Source organism: Mustela nivalis (genome assembly GCF_964662115.1).
Source record: "Mustela nivalis genome assembly, chromosome: 15".
Lineage (NCBI taxonomy): Eukaryota > Metazoa > Chordata > Mammalia > Carnivora > Mustelidae > Mustela > Mustela nivalis.
The window spans coordinates 21,051,704-21,076,460 of NC_139034.1; the positions used below are offsets into that span (position 1 = coordinate 21,051,704).

A 24,757-nucleotide genomic window follows, 5' to 3' on the forward strand; every position below is an offset into this window, starting at 1 on the left:
CTACTACCTAGCAGATCATGTAGTTACAAAATAACTAGTTTTTCTTTGGTCACAATGACTGCCAACTTGAAGTCAGGAGGAATTTCTGTAACACAAAGAAGTCAGACAGTCTTAAAGGAGAGAAGTTTCTTGTATGTGAAGGTAGGGGATAAAATGAAGGAGAAAAAAATGTAGTTCACACTTTCCTTGTGAATACTTAGATGTATATGAATGATTCAAAAGTCAGGAGTAATTTTTATTTTTTATTGTGGAAAATTTTGTACATATCCAAGAGTAAACATATTACAGATGTCAATATAAAGTATATAAATGTAAATACATATGACCCCACCTAGCAGATACTACCAGTAATTTTGAAATCTTTTATGTGTTTCTCCCATTCCCTTTCTCTTTTCTCTCCCCCAAGACATAAAGATTACTTACTTACTGATTTTTTAAATTTAATTTTCTTTAGCTACTAAAACCTAAATGGATTATGCTCTGAGAGAGAAATAAACCTTTTTGTTATGCCTCTGAAGTCTGGAATTGTTTCTTATAGTCATAATGCAGAATAACTTGGATTTAGGTGCTGCATTAACAAAATACTAAAATAAAGCAAGTGGGGAGGCATTAACTTAGCAGATCTGTTGTGGGAGATCGGGCAATGTGTAATAGAAGCCTGAACTTCCCTGTTACACAGAGCAGACTGAGTGCTTGCCAAACCTGTAGGTCAAGGAAAAGATGTTCCCGACAACCTACCACTAACGATTTGTGAGGCATGTTACTGACTGCCTTTGACAGGGCAGAAGAGAAGATGAACTTAGGATATGACTAGCTAGTTTGCAAGGAGAAATAAAAAGAAATAGGGTCTGAGGGAGAGTCTAGAAATCTGGGGCATCAAAGGGCATTCAAGGGTTGGAAAGGCCAATGCCTTTAGACCCCAAAAAGCAAGACGTAAGACAGAGAAGGGTTTTGAGCAATGGGAGGCCACTAAAGCAGCCTTGTGGCAAAGATCAGATTATGGGTGTTAAATTTACACCCTGACCTATTAGCTGAAGGTAGCTGCCATTAGGTAGAAAGAGGTATAGGCCAAAGAAACAAATAATTCTTATACATTCAGTTGCTAATATTTTGATGGAATTATATTATTCAAGAAACCATAAACTTTGACTAAAAGCTTTTGACTATTTGAACTGTGAAGCCATGTCAGGATACTTATGTTTGTTCCAACAGAAAATGAACTCTAAAAGCTGTGGATCCCCAAAGGTGGGCTACATGCAATAATTCAGGCCTACTAGTGTCTTCCATCTGTGGTTCTACCATCCCCTGGAGACTTGGCATTTACTTCTCAACCCTAGACGTCCACTCATCAAACAAAATTCTCAAGAAGCACAATGAAGAACGATCACCTGGGAGGTTTTTACGGGCCAGTCACAGAAACGACATGTATCATGTATTGTTTAGATTATACTGGCTTAAAGTCAATCACAAGGCCACACCTAGCTGCACACAAAGCTTCACAGATGTTATTTCTAAACATGGCAGCATATACATTACTCACTACCCTATAGTGTTTTTCACAAATAGATCACTAAAAATAAAGTCATGTATGCACCACGCACTGGTAGACAGTGTGTTTCCCACACGGAAAATGTGGCCTTGTTCTGTCCCACTAGAAAAAAGGTAAGTCTCGTAAGCATATGGCAGTTTTCACCACAGTCTATCAATTTGATCACCAAATATCCTTTTGTTCCTTTCTTCCCAGAATACACTTAGCTCCCCACCAAGAAAGACAAGACAAAGCTCTGTCTAATCATTTTATGCAGTGTAAGATTCAGCGGTTAAGGTGAAAACATTTATTTAGGTGATAACATTAAAAAAAAAAATGTTATAGGGCACCCAGGTGATTCAGTTGAGTGACTGTCTTCGACTCAGGTCATGATCTCAGGATCCTGGAATTGAGTCCCTGCTGCGGGCTCCCTTGCTTCTCCCTCTCCTGCTCCCCCTGCTTGTTCTGTGTCAAATAAATAAATAAAATAAATAAAATCTTTTAAAAAAATTCTTTTAGTGCAATGCCCCCATATTTCCCATTTAACTTTACCTCTCGGCAGGTTATCATTGTAAGTGTTACTCTCAAACTAGGGTTCAACCTCAATCCTTGGGTTGTTAGTTGATATTTTACTGTCATTCTTATATTTCATACACTACAAGTCTTTTTAATTCCTTATGTGGAAGAGTCCTTATAGAACAATTACCTTATTCCAGATCCACCTTTTCATTCCAAATATATACTGAGCATCAAAAATATGCATGCCCCTGGGCTTAGTTCTGATGGAGATACAAAGATGAATAAGACATGGCCCTACCCACATCCTGCCCTTCCCTGACTCAAAACCTGCACTAGAAGCAAACTCTTTTGTAACAGAAAAGACATCCAAAACATACAACAAAATAAACCCATTATTTAGGATAGCAGGTGGTTAGAGCCATAAAAGGGGCATAAGCAAGGAAGTTAAACATAGGAGTTCAGTTATTAAAGAGGTCAACTCTAGTTAGGAAGATCAAAGGATTCTTCATGTCTGTCAGCAGTAAGCATTACTAACTGACTCTCAACATCCTAGTATGAAATTTTTACCACCTTTGTCTAGCTATCTGGCTATAATAAAGGCTTAACTAAGTTGTAGCAATGACAAGGAGAAGGAAAGGATAGAGATAAAATATTCTCCTTGAAAGCTCCTAAATGCTAGAGTGGTTATTTCATTGACCTCTTCCCACTATTTACTTATTCTTTGTCTCAATTCTTTTAACATTACTCTAATGCTGTCAGCCACTTTCAAGACTTTAACTTGCAAGTCAATATACATTTTCTAAATACCTTATGATGTTCTGTAATTTCTATTGCTTGTTTTTATTACATTACCGTATCAGAATTGTTGCAGTAAAAAGGCTTTTACCCGCCCCCCCCCCCGCCCCTGTGCCACACACCCATAAGGGTACATTTGAAATCGATTATTTCTATCTCCATTCAATGAAGTAAAAACCTGATAGCAAGCAAGCTTTTCTACTTCCCCTTCTACTCCACAAGTCTCCATTCCACCTTTACCCCTTTTGCTAGATCACCATTTGGAGCCCAACTCACATTCTTCTGTAGAGTTGTGGACAGTAAATTTGTAGAATAGAAACACATCTTTTGGCATCAGTAGACTAAAGTCCCTTTTCTGTAAGCCTCTCCTACAGATATGTTTAAATAGTTAAAATCAATGATTTTGTATCATTGTGTTAACATTTTAGTATTAAGACATCCCATGATATTATAAACTGTTTTGCAAACATTCATTTAAGTTAAACAGTATATTAAGTACCCATCATATACTAAGTACTAAGCTAACTGGTGACAAATGATGAATAAAATTGTTCATTTAAGTGCTGGAGATAAAGGACACTGAAGTGCTTTAAGTGCAAGAAATATATGAGGTGAAATAATTTCAATATAATATAGAAAGTGCTGATGGCTACATAATAATCAACCATGTGGATGAATCACAAGTGGATGAATCCACTTATGCATATAATTGTATGTTAAGGAAGTCTCCATTTTTTGGTATTTTAAATGCTGATAAAATGATTGTCCTCCTGTTTTCTATATGTATGATTTTTCATTAGAACAGATTATTAGAAATACTATTATTGAGTCAATGTATGAACATTAAGGCTATTTGAGAATATAATCAAATTGTTTTCCAAAAGAATTATTTTAATTTATACCCCCACCAGCAGTATACTAGAATTTTTTAGCTTCAGATGTATTAGCATTGAAAATTATCTTTTTGGAAAACCACTGCTTATTACAGATGAAAAACTGTAACTGCTTTTGGACTACTTTTAACAAATGGCCATTAATAATATTATAGCTGATTTTGTTAGTTGTGGCTACTGGTAAAGCAATGTTTTTGAAAGTCCATATGTACAGCCTATATGACACAATCATATTTTAGGAAGTGATTTTTTTGTCTAGTTTCCTTATCTGATAAGTAAGCAGGGAATCACAGAAGGGATATTTGCAGTCATTGAGTCCAACTTCCACCCACTGCAGGAATTTTTTCTATGATATCCCCGACAAAGGGCCTCCTAGTCTTGAACACTTCCAATAATGATAAACTCACTGTTGGGTGGTTCTTCAGATAATAAGACTTTTTTCCTGTAACAGATAATATCTATGAAAGTCCTTTGATAAAATTAAAAGGATGTTTTGTAAATTCAAAATTTTTCTAATTCATAGATCAAATTATCCTACTTGTTTTTAAAATGGTGCCCAACTATCATGAAATGATCTTCCATTTAAGTAGTATTTTATTATTTTAAAAATACTTTTTCGTACTTCAATTATGTTTAGTGATTTTAACAAGAGTTTTAGTATTCTGGTATACTCCGTGCTTTTGTTATCTATTTATTTAAAAAATACTTTATTCATTTATTTATTTGAGAGAGAACATGGAGGGACAGACGGGGAGGGAGAGACATAAGCAGACTTTGTGCTGGGTGTGGAGCCTGAGATAGGGCCAGATCTCAGGACCCTGAAATCATGACCTGAACTGACATCAAGAGTCTGCTGCTCAACCAAATGAGCCACCCAGGCATCCCACTATGCTTTTTAAATACCAAACCCCTAGCATCATTGTTGTCATAATTCTGTTATTATGGTATTTTAAAAAGATCAAAATTATTTATATAACTACTTAATTTATGAAAAAAAGATACATAATATGTGGACTATTTTAAGTCCAGACATGTCCTTACTTATTGTGGACATAACAGAAAAGAAACCAAAGAGTGTTATTGATAAGATTGTTAAAAGGATAGTTTTTAGTCCAAAATAAAGAATTTCTTGTCCAGTAGAGTACAAATATCATGGTACTAAAATTGAAATAGATAACTCTGCTTTGGAATGTCTAGCTGCACATGATAAAACAAATGAAGATGATGAAACCAGAAATAATTTCTCTGACATAAAACTACATAGCACTTCATAAATTAAAAAAAATCTAATCTGAATAAAAAATCAAAAGGTGTTTTATAAATATCTCCACAAGATTATCAAGCAAGAAATGAAATTATTCAAAAGATATCAAGGAAATATTGGGAAGTAGCCCTTAATCCTCACTATTTTTCTGACTAGTGTAGTATCTGAAAGTTTTTTAGTTGGAAAATCATGCTGAAAATTATGCTCTTCACCCAACAATAGCACCAAATGATGATGCATCTTAATTTTTAAGATCACATCTTCAGAGGAAGATCAAATAACATTTCATTAAAATTTATCTGCTAATTTATTAAAATATTAGCATATTTAGTATTTGTTTTCTTTAATAACAGCTTTATTGAGGTACTAACTCATTTAAAGTGCTCAATGTTTTTTAGTATTCTACAGTTGTGCAACCATCACAATTAATTTTAAAACATTTTCATCACACCCCAAAAAGAAACCTTGTACACATTAACGGTCATTTCCCATCACTCACCCTTCCCCCAGCCTCCCAGCCTTTGGCAAATACTATTAACCTACTTTTGTCTGTATGGATTTGCCTATTCTGCACTTTTCATATGAATGCAATTATACAATATATGATCTCTTGTGACTGGCTTCTTTCATTTAGAATAATATTTTCAAGGTCCATCCAAGTTGTAGCGTATGTCAGTACTTCATTCTTTCTTATTGCTGAGTAATACCCCATTGTTTGGATATACCACATTTTGCTTATCTATTTATCAGTTGATGGGACATTTGGATTGTTTCTACTTTTTAGTTATCATGAATAATGGTGCTATAAACACTTGTAAACACATTTTTACGTAGACTTAAATTTTCATTACGTAGACCTACCTAGTACGTAGACAGACATAGGTTTCATCTAGGGTATATACCTGGGAGTGGAATTGCTGGGCCATATGGTAAATTTGTTTCAAAGTGGCTGTGTCAGTTTATGTTCCCATGAGCAGTATATAAGGGCTCCAATTTCTCCACATCCTTGCTTTTACTCACCATCATCTGCAGTTTTTATAGCAACATTTGTTTTTATAAATGACACTGATATTTTATAATATATTAGACATCAAAATTTTGAATTATATTAAGTGTTTAATGATATTTTGCTTTATGAATTCTAAACTCTTTTAAAAAAACACTGATATTAATACATATTTCAGTCTTAAAGTTAAAATCCCAAGCTATCATTTTTGCACTAGTTATTTCAATAAATAATTGCATTTTCTTATAACACTTCACATGATACATTATCTTTAAACCTCAGAACTAGGCAAAACTTCTCTTGTATTTTCCTTCTACAAAAAAAAAAAAAAAGAGAGAGAGAGAGCTGTATAATTCATTCATTCTTTGTGCTTATTGCTAGAAATCTTAAAAGCTAGAGCTTTTTTTAGTTGGGAATTCTCACAAAACATTAACTGTTATCCGTTATGATCATTTTTTTATGATCATTGTTTTTATACCTCTACATTTAGTAAAAGCTAACATAATCCTTTTTAGAAATAGGGTATAAAAAAGTAAACAAATAAATATGCAGTAAGTATCCTTGATCTCCATAGAAATTTATTCCTAATTCTACAAATGATGAAAGTGAGGCAATGAAAAGTAAAAGTGACTTACTCAATCTCAGAAGCTTAGAGGTGGCAAGCTAATAGACAGTCCCCCTACCAGTTCTTTATGCTACCCCATCCCTCTGTTAAGACAGGCCTTTTCTGCCATTGGAAAGTATCCCAGAGTAGCTCCTGCAGAGCTAATGCTTAAACATGACAGATTCCCCATAAAAAGAACTTCATCTAATATTCTGTCCTAGTGATGGTGATAAATTTAAATATTCCAAATCCAATCCCCACAATGGCTTGCTCTGTATGATAGAAATAAATTTATTTTTTAGTGTTGACTCTGAGATGATAATTATGAAAATTTAAGTCATCAGTTTGCTACTAATGCTAAAAGAGATTGTATAAGATTTAAAAATCTATTATTTGTTTAATAATATGGGTTATAGTATCTGATCTCTGCAGTTAGCTTAAGGACAGGGGAGATGGGGTGCCTGTGTGGCTCAGCTGGTTAAGACTCTACCTTCGGCTCAGGTCATGATCCTGGAGTCCCAGAATCAAGCCCCACATCAGGTTCTCTGCTCAGTTAGGGATCTGCTTCTCTCTCACCCTTCTCTCACTAACTCTCCACCCACCCCCCCAAAAAAGCAGGGGAGATATTTCCAAACAGTTCCTGTTTGGAATAATTTATAGAAAGTTACTTTGTATTTTCTGTATTACTTTATAAAGTCACATAAAGGAATTGTCTACATGAAAATGAAATTTGTGAATGCTTCCTTAAAGAAAGTGAATATGTATAAAAGTTATTATAGAAATGTATTTAGTATTCATTACTGTTGATATTGAATAGAAGTTTTAGTTCCAGATATAAGGTGAGAATACCATTAGTGGGAAACTAAGGTAGCTGTGAGTTATTTCTAGAAATATAAAGTCCCAATAATTTTACTTATTAAGTTGGGCAAATAAATCATAGGTATGTTCCAAACCTAGGTAAAAGTTATAAAACAACCTAAACATATATAGAAAAATACAATAAACTGCATTAATCCCTTAAACAAACCTCTCTCCTCTCCTCAGTCTATCTCCACATTGAGACTTAAGTATTGTGAAGGCTTGCAATGTATGGTCTAAAGAATTATGCCATCACTATGAAGTAAGAAACATCATAAAATGATTTAAATCACTATGTGCTAAGTAATAGGACCTTGTAGTTGAATAAATACTGGTTTTCTAGCAAAATACAGACCTTAGAGGTTGTATCATTTGCCGCCATCATTTTACAGATGTGGGACATAAAGATGAGAAAGTGGAACCTGTCCAAGATCTCCTAAGTTCATGGCAGGTTGGGAATTATAACCAAGCTGATTACTGATTGAAGGCTATTTCCATAACACCATCATAGTTCAAATCAAAGTTTAAACTCCATCTGATCTATAGTTTTGTTTAAACCATAAGTTTAAAAGATCTGAACATGATATGGCCTATAACAGCAAAATGTTTTCATGAATTCACATTATTCACATTTCTAGTCAACTAGAAACCAAATCTAATACAGCAATGTTACTATCAGCACAGATTATGGATATATTATTAAAAGTAAGTATAATAATGCCAACCTTCAGGCTTTCTAGGATATTTTTAAAATCATAAGCAATGCTATTAGATATTTTAAGATCACTTAGAAAATTACTTTCATAAGGCAAAGGAATAAACTTCTGGAAAAGGAGCTAAAAAGAAGTTTGATAGTTCTTTCTTATCTATTTCATTCCCTGAAAAATGAGTTAAACATTCACTTCACAAGTTGAATATTACATATGAAAAGAGGAAAGAAATAGAAATCCGCCCAGTTCTAGAATTACAGATAGAGTTTTGGAAGCTGGTTTGATCTTGTAATCTTTTTTACTGGTCCTCTCTTGGCATTCATTGTCTTTGGTTAACTGGTTTATATCTTCCCCTGAAATAAAAACAAGTGTTAATCATTATTTTAAAGTCATCATTGTGTATCACAAAAACATATGCTTATAGTACCAATGTAAACAGCCATATGTTATACCATAATATCTCATTACAGATAGAGAGAAAACCAACTCAAGGGCAGATAATCCAAAAGCCAGGAAGGAGTCCATGAGGTGTCCTAATGTAGAAAGCTCTGACCAAAGAGGGATAAGAGGGGCCATTCTGATATTGCCTCTGGAAATATGAATTAAAGCTAAGAAAATAGAAGCCATTAAGTAGGGCAGGGAGAATAAAGAAATAAGATTCATGAGTAACCCAAAGGTATGTTACCTAAAATTATAATAAAATTGAAACTAAGACATAGCAAGGTCTGTGATATTAAAAAGATATAGAGAGTGAAGATGGCAGTTGATAATGAGAAGAAAAGTGAAGTAGAAGACTGAACTAGTTGAAATAATAACAGCAACAGTTTTAAAGCACATAAGTTATATCAGGAACTATTCTAAATTCTAATTATTAATTGATTCATATCAACCTCACAAAATCCCTATGATGTATGTTTGATTATTAGCCCTGTTAGATAGGTGAGAAAACAAGGTTATATAGTTTGTAAGCGGATCAAGAATTTGAATCCAGAAAGGCTGAGTTCAATGTCTATACCTTTAACTACTTTTCTGTATGGCAGACAACTAAAGTGAAGAACTATGAAGTTCTGCTCAGACTTTTAAAGATTCCTGTGGGCCCAGTTATATTGGAATTCCTGTTCTTGGATTTCCATGGGGCCATCTTTCCTTTATTGATTTACATGTCTTTATAAAGCCAACTTTCCCACCCTCTTACTTAAGAGTAGAGTCAGCTTCAATTCCCTGCAAGGTGCTTTTCAAAAATGTTTTACTCAGGGGCGCCTGGGTGGCTCAGTGGGTTAAAGCCTCTGCCTTCGGCTCAGGTCATGATCCCAGAGTCCTGGGATCAAGCCCCACATCGGGCTCTCTGCTCAGCAGGGAGCCTGCTTCCTCCTCTCTCTCTGCCTGCTTCTCGCCTGCTTGTGATCTTTCTCTGTCAAATAAATAAATAAAATCTTAAAAAAAAAATGTTTTACTCAGTGAGTGATGTCAGGAAAAATGACAGAATGACTTTAGAAAATTCGTTCCTCTATAAAAGCAATGGGAAAATTGGCAAAAATGGTGAGAAGCAACTTTTTCAGAGCTCTGGAAATTAACCAAGGACTTGAAGCAATTCTAGAGAATTCATTAAACACAGTACGTACCACATACAACACACACACAGAGCTGAAACTCAGCAAAAACATTGAACTTTGTAGCATTTTAACTTGCCCTAGACCCCTTTCCCCAGCTTTGTGGTATTCCTATGAAAAAATTGAAAAACTGACCCAAATATTCATATGGAAATTAAAGGGACTCTGGACAACCAAAACAACTTTTTTTTTTTTTTTTTTAAGATCTTATTTATTTATTTGACACAGAGAGACACAGCGAGAGAGAGAGAACACAGCAGAGAAGTAGGAGAGGGAGAAGCAGGCTTCCCACCAGGCAGGAAGCCCGATGCGGGGCTCAATCCCAGGACCCTGGGATCATGAACTGAGCTGAAGGCAGATGCTCAACGACCAAGCCACCCAGGTGCCCACCAAAACAATCTTGAAAAAGAATTAAATTGGAGGAATTACAATCATTTATCTCAAAACTTACCGAAAACTGAGTCATGAAGACAGCATGTAGGATTTATAGATCAATGGATTAGAACTTAGAGTCTAGAAATGAACTCATATGTCTATGGTTGATTTTTTAAAAGGGTGCATGACAATCAAATAGGGAAGAATAGTCTTTAAAACAGAGGTAGTGAAAAGAAGGGCCCTATGTACCCCAATGCTTATAGCAGCAATGTCCACAATTGCCAAATTGTGGAAAGAGCCAAGATGTCCTTCAATATACAAATGGATAAAGAAGATGTGGTCAGTATGTACAATGGAATATTACTCAGCCACCAGAAATGATGAATACCCAACTTTTGCATCAACATGGACGGGACTGGAGGAGATTATGCGGAGTAAAATAAGTCAAGCAGAGAAAGTCAATTATCATACGGTTTCACTTACTTGTGGAGCATAAGGAGTAACAGGGAGGACATTAGGGGGAGAGGAAAAGTCAGTTGGGGGAAATAGGAGGGAGAGCTGCACCATGAGAGACTGTGGACTCCGAGAAACAAACTGAGGGGAGGGAGGGGAGGGAGTGGGGGGATGAGTGAGCCTGGTGGTGGGTATTAGAAGGACACGTATTGCATGGAGCAATGAATCTTGGAACACTGCATCAAAAACTAATGATGTATTTTATGGTGACAAAAACAACACAATAAAAAGTTTTTTTTCAATAAAAATAAAATAAATGGTGCAGGACCATGGGATAGACATGTGCAAAAGACTGAAACTGGATGCCAGTCTCACACTATATATAAAAATTGACTCAAAAATGAATCAAAAAGAACTTAAACTATAAAACTCTAAGAAGAAAACATATGTATAAATCTTTGTGCTCTTGGATTAGGCAAAAATCTCTTAGATATGATATCTAAAACACAAGTAACCAAGGGAAAAAAAATCCTAGGAAGCCAAGGTCAATTGGCTTCCACCCAAATCAAAACTTTTGTGCTTCAAAGGACATCATCAACAAAGAAAAAATAACAACAAAGAATGTAAGAAAATATTTGCAAAACATGTATCTGATAAGGTCTAGTAACCAGAATATATAAAGTACTTTTATAACACAAGAAGACAACAACCCAATTTAAAAATGAGCAAATGGGGGCAAGTAGATGGCTCAGTAGGCTAAGTGTGTGCCTTTATCTCAGGTCAGGATCAAGCCCTGCGCTGGGTTCCCTGCTTAGCAGGGAGCCTGCTTTTCCCTCTCCCTCTGCCACTCCCCCTGCTTGTACTCTTTCATATGCTCTTTCTCTCAAATAATTAAATAAATAAAATCTTTTAAAAAATGGGCAAAAGACTTAAATACGCATTTCTCCAAAAAAGATATACAATTGGCAAGGAAGGACACAAAAAGATGCTTAACATCATTAGTCTTCGGGGAAATACAAATCAAAACTATAATAAGAGTACAAATCAAAACTACAATTCACAAGTACTGGAATGGCTTAAAAAAAAAAGACAATAAGAAATGTTGATAAATATGTGGAGAAATTGGAACCTTCATACATTGCTAGTGGGAATATAAAATGGTGCAGTTGCTCTGGAAAATAGTTTGGCAGTTCCTTAAAAAGATAAAACAGCTATCAATTGACTCAGCAATTCCATTCTAAGGCATATATCCAACAGAATTCAAAACATATATACACAAAACCTCATGTAAGAATGTTCATAGCAGCATTATTCAGAATAGTCAAAAGGTAGAAACAACCCAAATGTCCATCAACTGATTAATGGACAAACAAAATGTGACAGATCTAAGAACTGAAATATTATTCAGCCACAAAAAGTAATAAAGTACTGATATATGCTCCTACATGAATGAACATTGAAAAATTATGCTAAGTGACAAAGTCATAAGACTTTGAACATAAGAACACATACTGTTTGCTTCCATTTATATGAAATAACAAGAAGAAATAAATCTATAGAGACAGAAAGTAGATTAGTGAGTGCCAGAGGCTGGGGTGAGGGAGGAATGGAGAGTGATGCTAATGGGTAAAAGAGTTTTGGGGGGAGATGAAAATGTCCTTTTAAGCACATAGTGGTAATAGCCGTGCAACATTGTGTATATACCAAAAAGCACGAGTTTCACTTTAAAAGGGTAAATAAGAGCATGTAGAAGAATAAAACTGGACCACTTTATTACACCATAAACAAAAATAAATTAAAAATGGAATGAAAGACCTAAACATGAGACAGGAATCCATCAAAATCCTAGAGGAGAACACAGACAGCAATCTCAGCCATAGTAGCTTCTGCCAGATGTATCTCCACAGACAAGGGAAACAAAAACAAAAATGAATTATTAGGACTTCATCAAGATAAAAAGCTTCTGGGCGCCTGGGTGGTTCAGTGGGTTAAGCCTCTGCCTTTGGCTCAGGTCATGATCCCAGGGTCCTGGGATCGAGCCCTGCATTGGGCTCTCTGCTCAGCAGGGAGCCTGTTCCTCCTTTCTCTCTCTCTGCCTGCCTCTCTGCCTACTTGTGATCTCTCTCTGTTAAATAAATAAGTAAAATCTTAAAAAAAAAGATAAAAATCTTCTGCACAGCAAAGGAAACAATCCACAATACTAAAAGAAGAAGAATGGAAGAAGACACTTAAAAATGACAGATTGGATAAAGAGCTAGTATCCAAAATCTATAAAGAACTTATCAAACTCAACACCTAAAAAACAAATCATACAGTTAAGAAATGGGTGTAAGACAGGAATAGACATTTCTCCAAAGAAGACATACAAATGGCTAACAGACATAAAAAAAAATGCTCAACATCACTGATCATTAGGGAAATACAAACCAAAAACATGAGATACCACCTCACACTAGTCAGAATGGCTAAAATTATCAACTCAGGAAACAACAGACATCAGTGAGAGTACAGCTAAAAGGGAAACCTTTTGGATTGTGGAGGAAATGCAAACAGGTGCAGCCACTCTAGAAAGCCGTATGGAGGTTCCTTAAAAAGTTAAAAATACAACTACCCTTCAACACAGCAATTGTACTATTAGGTATTTATCTAAAGGATACAAAAATAGTGATTCAAAGAACTAAAAGCTCTTCAATATTTATAGCAGCACTAGCCACAATAGCCAAAGCATGGAAAGAGCCCAAATGTTCATCAACTTATCAATGGGTAAAGAAGATGTGGTATATGTATATACACAAGAGAGTATTACTTAGCCATTAAAAAGAATTAAATCTTACCATTTGCAATGACATGGATGGAACTAGAGAATAGTATACTAAGCCAAATAAGTCAGTCTGAGAAAGAAATATACCATATGATTTCACTCATATGGTGAATTTAGGAAATGAAACAGATAAACATAGGGGAAGGGAAGGAAAACTAAAATAAAGACAGACAGGAAGGCAAACCATAAGAGACTCTTAACTGCAGAGAACAAAATGAAGGTTGCTGGAGGGGAGGTGTGTAGGAGGATAGGGTAAATGGGTGATAGGCATTAAGGAGGGCACTTGATATAATGAGCACTGGATATTATACGGAACTGATGAATCACTAAATTCTACCCCTGAAACTAAGAGCACACTATATGTGAACTCATCTGAATTTAAATAAAATCTTGAAAGAAAAAAAGGGTAAATTTTGGGTTATGTCAATTATAATTCAATATAAATATATATATATATATTTTAAAGATTTTATTTATTTATTTGACAGAGAGAGATCACAAGTAGGCAGAGAGGCAGGCAGAGAGAGAGGAGGAAGCAGGCTCCCTGCTGAGCAGAGTGCCTGATGCGGGACTCGATCCCAGCACCCTGAGATCATGACCTGAGCCGAAGGCAGCGGCTTAACCCACTGAGCCACCCAGGCGCCCCTCAATATAAATATTTTTAAATGTATTTTGGGAACAAACCATTTCCTGTGCAAAGAGTTTCCTTAATCAAATAACAATGTTTTAGAATAATTTCATCTTCTGGTGTAATACAGAATTAACCACAAGCATTCAATTATATCATATTCAATTAAAAGCTCATTCTAGATATTTATTGTTTACTATACTAAATGCCTTTATATTATGTTAAGGGTATTTTAAATAGTTTCCTTAATATCAATCAGTTCTATAAGATCTAACTGACATGATTATGCCACTAATCATCAAAGTGAGGTACATAACTCTAAAAATGTTTAATTTCCTAGACCTCTTTTAGAACAGTGTTTTTCGAACTGCAGAATGCAACTCCAATAGTAGATTGATTTAGTGAATTATAACAGCAGTACAAAAAAATAGGACAAAATAGAAAATACCAGCATGCATCACACATAATAAGGCTAAGTACTGTTTCATAATATTTTTCAGTTATATATGAAAATATATATGGGTATCCTGAGTCACAATATGCGATCAGTCACGGTCAACAACATTTGGAAACAATTTTCCATTCCTGGAAATGGAACCATTTCCATTCCGTTCCATTCCATTCCATTCCATTCATGGATATAGTTTTTGCATACATGATAGTAGCTAAGACCCTTGCAAGATTATGCTAGCTTAACAGAGTGTTGTAGCTTTGTCACTTGCAGTTTCAAATTATTGTCATATGTTTTAACTTTTCCCACAAATAAATTCTTTGTTACTTTATTAATTCTTTATACTCAACAAAATATTATACATTATAGAGGAATAATAATAACTGATATTTACTGAACTAGGGATTTTTCAATGATCTCTAATCCTCATATCAACCATTTAAAAAAAATTTTTTTTTATTTATTTGATAGAGAGAGTGAGATCACAAGTAGGCAGAGAGGCAGGCAGAGAGAGAGGTGGGGAAGCAGGCTTCCTGCTGAGCAGAGAGCCCGACGTGGGGCTCAATCCCAGGACCCTGAGATCATGATCTGAGCCGAAGGCAGAGGTTTAATCCACTGCACCACCCAGGCACCCCTCATATTAACCATTTAATTTGGATTTTGTCATCCCCATTTTATAGGTGAGTAAACTAAATTTGGTTACTTACATAAAGCCACATTAAATAAGGCCTGACAGAGGCAATAATTGATTCATCTGTCTGCTCTAAACACAGTGTAAATTTTCATTTACACCTTACTTTTACCACACTCACTATTTTTAAAAATATCAGACTGCATTACCTACACAAATATTTACACTTGTATTTTGACCAGAGGTATTCTATAGTCATTCTAGTAGATGAACTTTTTCTATTTTTCTATTTTATTGAATATTTATGCTTTTTTCTTTTTAAATTATTATTATTTTTTCTTTTTTAAAAAAGTTTTTAAGTAAACTCTACACCCAATGTGGGGTTTGAACTCATAACCCTAAGATCAAGTGTTGCACGCTTCACCAGTGAGCCAGCCAGGCACCTCTTGATTTTTGTCCTTTTTTTTTTTTTTTAATATTTTATTTTTTTATTTGAGAGAGAGAGAGCATGCATGAGTTGGGGGAGGAGAAGAGACAGAGGGAGAAGCAAAATCCATAGTACTCTATGTAATAGATAATATTCAGTATCCCTCTTTGAAAGATTTTTTTAATAGTATATCACAGTCAAATTGGCATTTTCTTTTTTTCTTTCCTTCCTTCCTCCCTTCCTTCCTTCCTTTCTTCCTTCCCACCTTCCATCTTTCTTTCAAGAGAAGGAAAAAGAGAATGAAGAGGGTGTGCATGGGTGGGGTGGGGGTAAGGGCAGAGAGAGGGGGAGAGAGAATTTTAAGCAGGCTCTGTGCCCAGTGCATAGTCCAATGCAAGGCTTGATCTCATGCACCTGAGATCAAGATCTGAGCTAAAATCAAGAGTCGGACACTCAACCAACTGAGCCACCCAGGTACCCTGTTACGGGTATTTTCTAATGCTCTCGTTTATTCTGAGCATTAGGAAAACTCCAAAAGTCAGTATTTAACATTAGCATATGTAGGAATATCAACAAAGGGAAACCTTAAAAGCTACTAAAAATTGATTTCTAAAACACCACTTTAAGTATAACACATAATAGAAGAGTGAACAAAATAGATATGTAAGTGCCATGAATTATAATAATGCAAATACTCATATAACCACCACCGAGGTCAACAGACAGAACATTGCCATCACACTGGAAGACCTTGTGCTCCTCCCAATTATCATTCCCCTTCTCCTTCCCATCGGTAACCACTGTCCTGTCTTCTGACACCACAGTTTAGTTGTGCCTGTCTTTGAACATCATATAAATAGAATCATACTATATGTATTCTTTTATTTCTGGCCTCTCTTTCTCAAAACTGTAATAATTATCCATGACGTTGTGTGAGCTGTGATTTATTTTTATTGTTGTTATTATTCATATATATATAAAATATATTCATGTTACTATTCATAAATATATGAATATTTGTTTTTATATAAGAATAATATATATTATGAATACATATCTCTTAAAATGTGGTTTCTGTGAACAAGTTTTCCTTCTGGAAGTCTGGAATTTGTTATGTGCTAAGTAAGCAGAGGGTACCTACACAACTGGACCCAGGAAAAAATATGGGCACTAAGTATCTAATGAATTTCCTCAGAAGATAAAATTTCATGTGTTGTCACACATGTTCCCTGACCTACGGCTGGAGGAATGAAGTGTGTCCTCTGTGACCACACTACAGGACTTCTAGAAGCTTGTACCTAGTTTCCTCCAAACTTCCCCATATACCTTTATCCTCTGATGAGTTTTCTTTGTATCCTTTGGCTGTAATACATTTTAGCTGTATGCACAAATATATGCTGAGTCTTGTGAGTTGTTCTAGCAAATCACTGAATACGGGACTGGTCTTGAGGCTCCCCAGCACAGAAGTATAATATTTTTCATAGGGAAGTCATTTTCCAGAATTTAATGCTTTAACTACATTATATTTCTATGGCTATAAATGTATAGGATAATAAGTTATAACTTATAATATTTATGACTACTCAAGGAAGAATACACTTTTATCCACCTAGCCACATATTGGACAAAATATTCCTTTCCCACGAATCTCTACCAAAAACACTTGCTATATTGCATATATCTTGAATGCCTGTATTTCAAAAGAATTCTGATTGATTGCTAATTTTTATCCTGGTTTACATTTTTGGTATTGTTAAGTTATATATGAATATATTCCCCTATATAGAAAGGTTATATAAGACAAGAATTGCCTGACAAATTATTCTATACTTAGTACAGAACAGGAAAAATTATGTGTAGACATAACCTCCTAAACTCATAAAACATTCCTCTCTTCTTTATCCTAAATTATTTTTGTTTGCATTGGAAAACACAGTTTAAACTGCACTGTTTTCTTACACTAATTTCATTGTCAGTATTTTTTCAGTAAAGAAGTTAAGGCTGGTAGTTTAATTGTATTTATGTTGTTCCTGGTATAGATTTAGGCTCCTCTTGGGTAGGGTATTGTTTTAGCCTAGAAAATAAGAGCTTATCATGTTGGAAGACAAAACATATTCTTGGGATCTACAAAAATGTATATAAGTAGTGAGTAGGGAGCACAAATTTCTTTAGGTTCTTTTACCATCTGTTTGTTATTTTATATCATTGCTATAAAATCTAGAAGTTCAACTTCTAAAATATAATGGACACCTGTTTTGTCAGTATCATTCACATGCAAATATAATTAATTAGAAAGGAAAGATATAGTTAGACTTACATTTTCACTAGATTCTCTTTCATTCTAGGCAGTTGATCCATCTGTTTCCTTTTAAAAACTTGGTATGAGTCAGAGACCTGAAATACAAACATTTGAGAATTTGTTCTCTTATTTCATGACTGATTTTGGAGATAAGAGGAACAGTCCATTCTCAACTAACTCTTTTATAACCAGGCCCTTAAGTGGTATGTATAAGAGAAGCTAAAGAATAATGGGAAATTCTGGCTTTCTCCAGTATTTTTTTTTAAGATTTTATTTATTTATTTGACAGAGCGAGAGAGAGAGATCACAAGTAGGCAGAGAGGCAGGCAGAGAGAGAGGGGGAAGCAGGCTCCCCGCCAAGCAGAGAGCCTGATGCGGGGCTCAATCCCAGGACCCTGAGATCATGACCTGAGCTGAAAGCCAAGGCTCAACCCACTGAGCCACCCAGGCACCCTTGGCTTTCTCCAGTATTAAAAGGTTTCTAAAGATTATGTAAACTCCTTCATCTCAACCCCACATTCCATGTGATTTTTTAAAAATAAATATAGAGGAAATTTTGACAATCATATCATCTTTGTGGCATAAAGATCATTAAAAGTTTTTGTAATAGATACTGAATATAAATAATACATATGTTCTCTCATTAAGAAAGACATAACAATAGAAGCTGTATGTATATTGAAATGGAGAAACAAGATCATATTTTCATTCTTGTCTGTTTTGAGATACTTCTGTGATACAAAAGTGGAGACTTCCTATAAGTGGTGTAAATAAAATTTCCAGTACAGGAAGAGTTGAGGCTGGTGACCTTAGAGATGGCAATTGAAGACATGAGTAAATGAGATCACTCGGTCAGAACACACAGAGAAGTAAGAGAGTTGAGGACATAAACTTGAGAAAGCAACTTTTAAGGGGCAGGAGAATTACTAAAGGCCATCCTTTAAAGAATAGGAAAACCCAGGAAAAAAATACTTCATGGAAGTCAAGAGGTGGGTGATATTCAAAAAAGTGAACATGGTTAGCAATATGAAATTCCTAAGAGATGTCTACACTGCCAGGAGGCTTGAAAAGGAGTCATTATGTTTGGCTATTAAAAGGTAAACTGTGCCAGAGCCCAGTGCTGTGGGTCAGAAAGTTGAAAGAGGTCAAAGATTAAAAGCAAGGCAGTGAGTATATCCACCCTTGCATGAAATTTGACTGAGAAAAGGAAAGCTGAGGTAGTAGTTTTCTTAAGAGGGGGTAAAATAAAAGTTGGTTTCTGTTTTATTTTGGTGGAAGGGATGAGCGTCTTTGTGAAGACATTAGAGCATCTTTGCTAAGTGGGACAATTTTGGGCACACTGGACCAGAAGATGAAATTCATTCATTTATTCACTCAGCAAACACTAGTGAGCATCCACTAGGTTCCACTTCTAGTTTAGCACCAGGGCACAAAGATAAGTCATAGTTCTTACAATCTATTGGAGCATGATAAATAGATTGTACAATTCACTGCTTTGGCAGAGGTTTGCACATCTTTGTAAGCATAAAGCAGATGCTAGTTCAAGCCATCAGAGGCCTGGAAGAGTAGCCAATTAAGAGCTAAGGAAAGGACATTCGAGGCAGAAAAAGCAGGAAGGGCCTACAAGAATAAGACAGCATGGCATATGCAGGGACCATATATGTCATTGGTCTGGGGGCAGTACAGGGTGTGAGTATGGACACAACTGGAAAGGCAGGCACTGGGTGTTGAAAAGGACCTTGTAGACTAGACTGAACTTTGTTGAAATCCCCTGGACAATGCAAAGTTACTGAAGGCTTTAAATGGGGAACATCACTGAGGTGCTTGGGTTGCTCAGTCAGTTAAGTGTCCAACTCTTGATTTTGGCTCAGGTCATGATCTCAGGGTCCCTGGGATCCAGCCCCAAGTCAGCTCCATGCTCAGTGGGAAGTCTGCTTGGGAATTTTCTCTCTCTCTCTCTACCCCTCTCTCCCTCAAATTAATACATAAACCTTCAAAAAAAAATAGGGAACAACACCATATCTATATTTCAGAATGATTTCTCAGGCAGCAGAGGGGAAAAAAATAAGTATGGTGAGGGCAAGATTTTAATAGCTATGCTGTTGAGATTATATTTAAAGTCTAGATTTAAATCCGGGGAGCTCTAGTGTTCCTGGGTGGCTCAGTCAGTTAAGTGTCTGCCTTCAGCTTGGATCATGTTCCTAGGGTCCCTGGATCGGGCCCCCCATCTGAAGCCCTGGTTGTCAAGAAGTCTGCTTCTCCTTTTGCCCCCCTCTCTCTCTCTCTTTCCCACTCTCTCTCAAATACATAAAATCTTTTAAAAAGAAAATAAAAATAAATCTGGGGAACTCTATTTTCAAACAAACAATAATAAAATAGAGTTGTCCAAAAATACAACAGAAACAGCTGGATAGTCTGGAACCTATGATGTAAGGAATTGCTAGTGTAACTTCTGTGGTAATTTAATATTTTAGTTTAGGGAAAAAAAAACTATGGAAACACTTAAGAGTTGGTTTCACATCTTTGAGAAGCTGTCACATAGGAGATGTATAGAATTGTTCTGTGTTCTTTAGAGGAAGAAACCAAAACAAATGTTTTAAGGAAGGAGAATAAGGAGCATCATATGATGCTTTAACAATTCTAATAATTAGAATTGCCTGACAATGAAACAGAACAGCCTCAGGTTCATTACCTGTAAACCAAAACATTATATTCAACAATATCTCAGATCTACTGACAAAGTTCTATGTAGAACTTAAATTTATTGTGTTACAAGTTCTACGCAGCCTTTCTGCCTGACTTTAATGCAATAAACCTATATATCTTAAAACTCAATGTCTGTACTCTATACATACTGCATAAATTAGAAAAGCACCAAGATATGGAAACACACAATTTCATTCAAAACAGTGAAGACAGCAGAAATATAAACAGCAGTCTCAGCAAATAGCTCTAGTTATCTACCTAAGAATCAATTATTTATGTATTCAGCATGGAAAGAACTGCAGATCGTCTCTTGACCTTTCCGGTCACCCTAATATCTACATGGTCACAACCATCTTTGACTACAAAGATTAACAATTCATTCTAGAGTGAAAATCCTTATTAACATTTATACTGGAAACAGGATTAACATCTTCCTGGGAAGCTGTTAAAATAGGCTTTGATTATATGCTGAGTGAGCCTGTATAATCAGAGTAGAACCTATTCCACCTAAGTGAATTTTTCAGACAAACAAAGGCAAAGGAGGAAGGCTGAGGCAACTAGAAATTCTAATGCCCCTGTCACAGAGAGAGAGGCTAGGGAGATCAGGAAAAAAAACAAAAAACACAGGAAAATAATGTTCACCATTTCCTAGAATTTAGAACATATTTATGGGCTAGGCATTTTACTCAGCACTTTACATACATTATATCTCTAAATGCTCACAAATCCCCTACAAGACAATACTATTATTTCCTATTCTACCAAGAAGAAAAGAAATTAGGCCCCAAAAGGTTGCATTACAATTAAGTACCAGGCTGGGATTTACATCCAAATTTAAATGACTCTAAAATCTGTGGTCTTTCCTCAAATCACGTCTTGTAAAGCAGTTAGCATTTATGCTAGAACCAAAAGGAAGCAGAATTAGCATGTATGAAAAGCAGCAAATTCCAGGCGGAGTAATGGTCTGAGGAAAGGCATGAGGGTGCCTGTGCTGCAGGAGTAAGCAGTGATGCCAACTGAGTATCCAGGAACCATCAAGTGTGAACTGACTGTTTTACAAGTAAGAGACTACAAGGATTGATTCTATTTTGTCTCAATTTTTTTTTAATATTTTATTTTTTATAAACACATATTTTTATCCCCAGGGGTACAGGTCTGTGAATCACCAGGTTTACACACTTCCCAGCACTCACCAAAGCACATACCCTCCCCAATGTCCATAATCCCACCCCCTTCTCCCAAACCCCCTCCCCCCAGCAACCCTCAGTTTGTTTTGTGAGATTAAAAGTCACTTATGGTTTGTCTCCCTCCCAATCCCATCTTGTTTCATTTATTCTTCTCCTACCCACTTAAGCCCCCATGTTGCATCCCCACTTCCTCATATCAGGGAGATCATATGATAGTTGTCTTTCTCTGCTTGACTTATTTTGCTAAGCATGATACGCTCTAGTTCCATCCATGTTGTTGCAAATGGCAAGATTTCATTTCTTTTGATGGCTGCATAGTATTCCATTGTGTATATATACCACATCTTCTTGATCCATTCATCTGTTGATGGACATCTAGGTTCTTTCCATAGTTTGGCTATTGTGGACATTGCTGCTATAAACATTCGGGTGCACGTGCCCCTTTGGATCACTACGTTTGTATCTTTAGGGTAAATACCCAATAGTGCAATTGCTGGGTCATAGGGCAGTTCTATTTTCAACATTTTGAGGAACCTCCATGCTGTTTTCCAGAGTGGCTGCACCAGCTTGCATTCCCACCAACAGTGTAGGAGGGTTCCCCTTTCTCCGCATCCTCGCCAGCATCTGTCATTTCCTGACTTGTTTATTTTAGAACGCGCCCGATCTTGTCTCAATTTTCTAACCTAAACTTAGTCATTACTAGAAGTCCAGGCCTCCCTTTATTCACCACTGCCCTGACTTTCATTCCCAAATTGTTTTATACATCTCCTTATCAGCTCCAACCCCCAATCCTAACTCCCTTCCTCTCAATCTTTTCATGAATCTGCTGGAAATGCCAGAATAGTAATTAGCAGACTTATTTTATGGCAAACCAAGCCCTCAAGGTCTTCCACTTCCTTGCCTCACCTAGTTAATGTCCTGAAGACTTCAACCTTCTTTTTGGGTCTACCTCCCCTGACTATCACTGTTGAAACTTTTCAGAGCTATATTCTAAACTATCTTTTCTTTTCACCTTGTATACTCTCCCTGAAGCATTTCATTCATTCAAATGGCTTCATTTACTATCTCTATGCTAATATGGGAAATATGTCTGTATCTCCCATTTTTTATCTTTTCTACCCTGAGATTCATATATCCAACTGCTCTCTGGACACTTCCATGTAGATAGTGTGCATTGAAAACTAAACTCATATACTTACTTTGAAACATACATCAAAATAAAGTTAACAAGGATTAAATAAATGTAAAATATTTAGCCAAGTACTAAAAAAAGATGTGATGTTATGAAATATTGCAACAAAGACTTTTAAACTATGATATCAGAAGCCATAAATAAAAGATAGCTCTGATAACATCAAAACAAAAACTCAGTAATACTAACATCATCATAAATGAAACTGAAAGGCAAATGGAAAACTATGGAAAATATGTATCATCCATAATTTACTGATCGCTTTCCTGTCCTGTCGTATGTATGTGCACACTTGCCTATCCTGTATCGTAAATACAACCTTTCTAGTAATCCTTTCTAGTAATAGCAGTGCTGTATCTAAGACAGATACATAATTATGTGCATAATTATGACATAAAATACCATGAATTTCATGATAGCAGAGGGATAACTGCTTATTGTTTGAATTCTAGAAATTATAGATCAAACTAAAAGGATAACTAAGGAAGCAAGTATGTAAAATATTCCCTTAATCTGGGCAAATTTTATCTCCTTTTTCTCCTTTTATAAAACCTATAAATTTTCCTTTTACCTTTCATATTTAGAAACTTGGTAGATTTTTTTCCCATAATTCCAATGTGTGTTTGTATACCAAACCGAACCAATCAAAAGTCTAGAAAAGTGAAAAATGTAACTTACAGTAGGAGAAAACTCTTAAAATTTAGAAGTAAGACAAGAAAAGTTACCCAAGACATCTCAGCGAGGTACCTACAGCACTCATCGTTGGTCTTGCGGTAAGCCTACAGGAAAAAAATACAAAAGTAAAGAATCCAACATCAGAGAGGATTTGCAATACTAGCAAGGCTATTAATAAGTAAAGTTTATGTCTCTACACTGTTTTTAAAAATAGTATAGGAAATAGTTTTATAAGTATTTTGTGATAATAATATAGTAGGCTTGTAGATAACATACTAAAAGTAATAGCAGTTACAAAGAAATGTCTAGTGTAGAATAAAAACAAACCCTTGATTCTTGTTCCAGTCTGAGTGCACAGTCTTTCACTTGATTTTCAAGGCTTCTTTTCTCTTTTCCTAGCTGTTTAAGTAATGTATTTAAGTATTCCTGAAAGTATAAATAGTAAATTTTATATGAACTCATATTCTAAATAATAGTAAGAAATTTCTTCACTGGCAAATGCCTTTACCTCATAACATTCTGTGACTTCAAATTCTATAATATGTACTTTTTAAGTAATAACAATAATAATAATTACAATATTTATTTAACCCTAACAATATTCCAAGTCAGTACTTGTGCTAAGTGCTTTCCATAGATGATTTCATTTAATCCTTATAAAAGCCATGAAGATGGCTAATATATTTATTTCCATTTTACTGTTGAGAAAATTGCATCTATTAGATGTTAAGTAACTGGTCCAAAGACACACAGCTAATAAGTGGTAGAACTGGAATTAGAACCCAGGTATTTTAGAGTGCCTGGCTGGCTCAGTCATTGGACCATGAGACTCTGGATCTCAAGCCCCACGTTGGATGTAGAGATTACTCAAAAATGAAATCTTAAAAAAAAAAAAAAAAAAAAAAGGATCCAGGTAATCTGACTCCAAAGGCCATGCTAAACAATATTATTATATATTTTTCACATGACTGGTACCAGTGTAACAACAGTACAATAGAAAAGAACAGACAAATAGTTGATGACCAGGAAAATTGAGAAAATATTGCAGAGTAGGACAGTTCTGGAAACTAAGATCTCAAGCCAAATGTCATTCATCACAAATAGCTGAAGCTGAGTAGAGGTTTA

The 24,757-nt window shown here is 35.5% G+C and overlaps 1 protein-coding gene across 7 annotated transcripts in view; it reads right to left on the reverse strand.

The window, feature by feature from the left end:
- Positions 1-229: 229 nt before the first annotated feature.
- CCDC169 (coiled-coil domain containing 169) overlaps positions 230-24,757 on the reverse strand; it is a 56,500-nt gene continuing 31,972 nt past the window's right edge. The window contains exons 5-9 of one of the 7 annotated variants that reach the window (XR_014303144.1): positions 23,709-23,736; positions 17,891-17,967; positions 8,436-8,530; positions 3,119-3,210; positions 230-1,993 (exon numbers count right to left, since the gene is read on the reverse strand). Coding sequence is in view for 4 of the 7 variants with exons in the window: in XM_082700471.1 (XP_082556597.1) it covers positions 8,497-8,530; positions 17,891-17,967; positions 23,709-23,736 (139 nt within the window). In the remaining 3 variants the exon portion in view is untranslated. Of the gene's footprint in view, positions 3,211-5,332; positions 8,531-17,890; positions 17,968-23,635; positions 23,737-24,757 lie in introns of those variants that run through there. The other 6 variants (XR_014303143.1, XR_014303145.1, XM_082700471.1 and 3 more) reach the window with 6 other exon arrangements.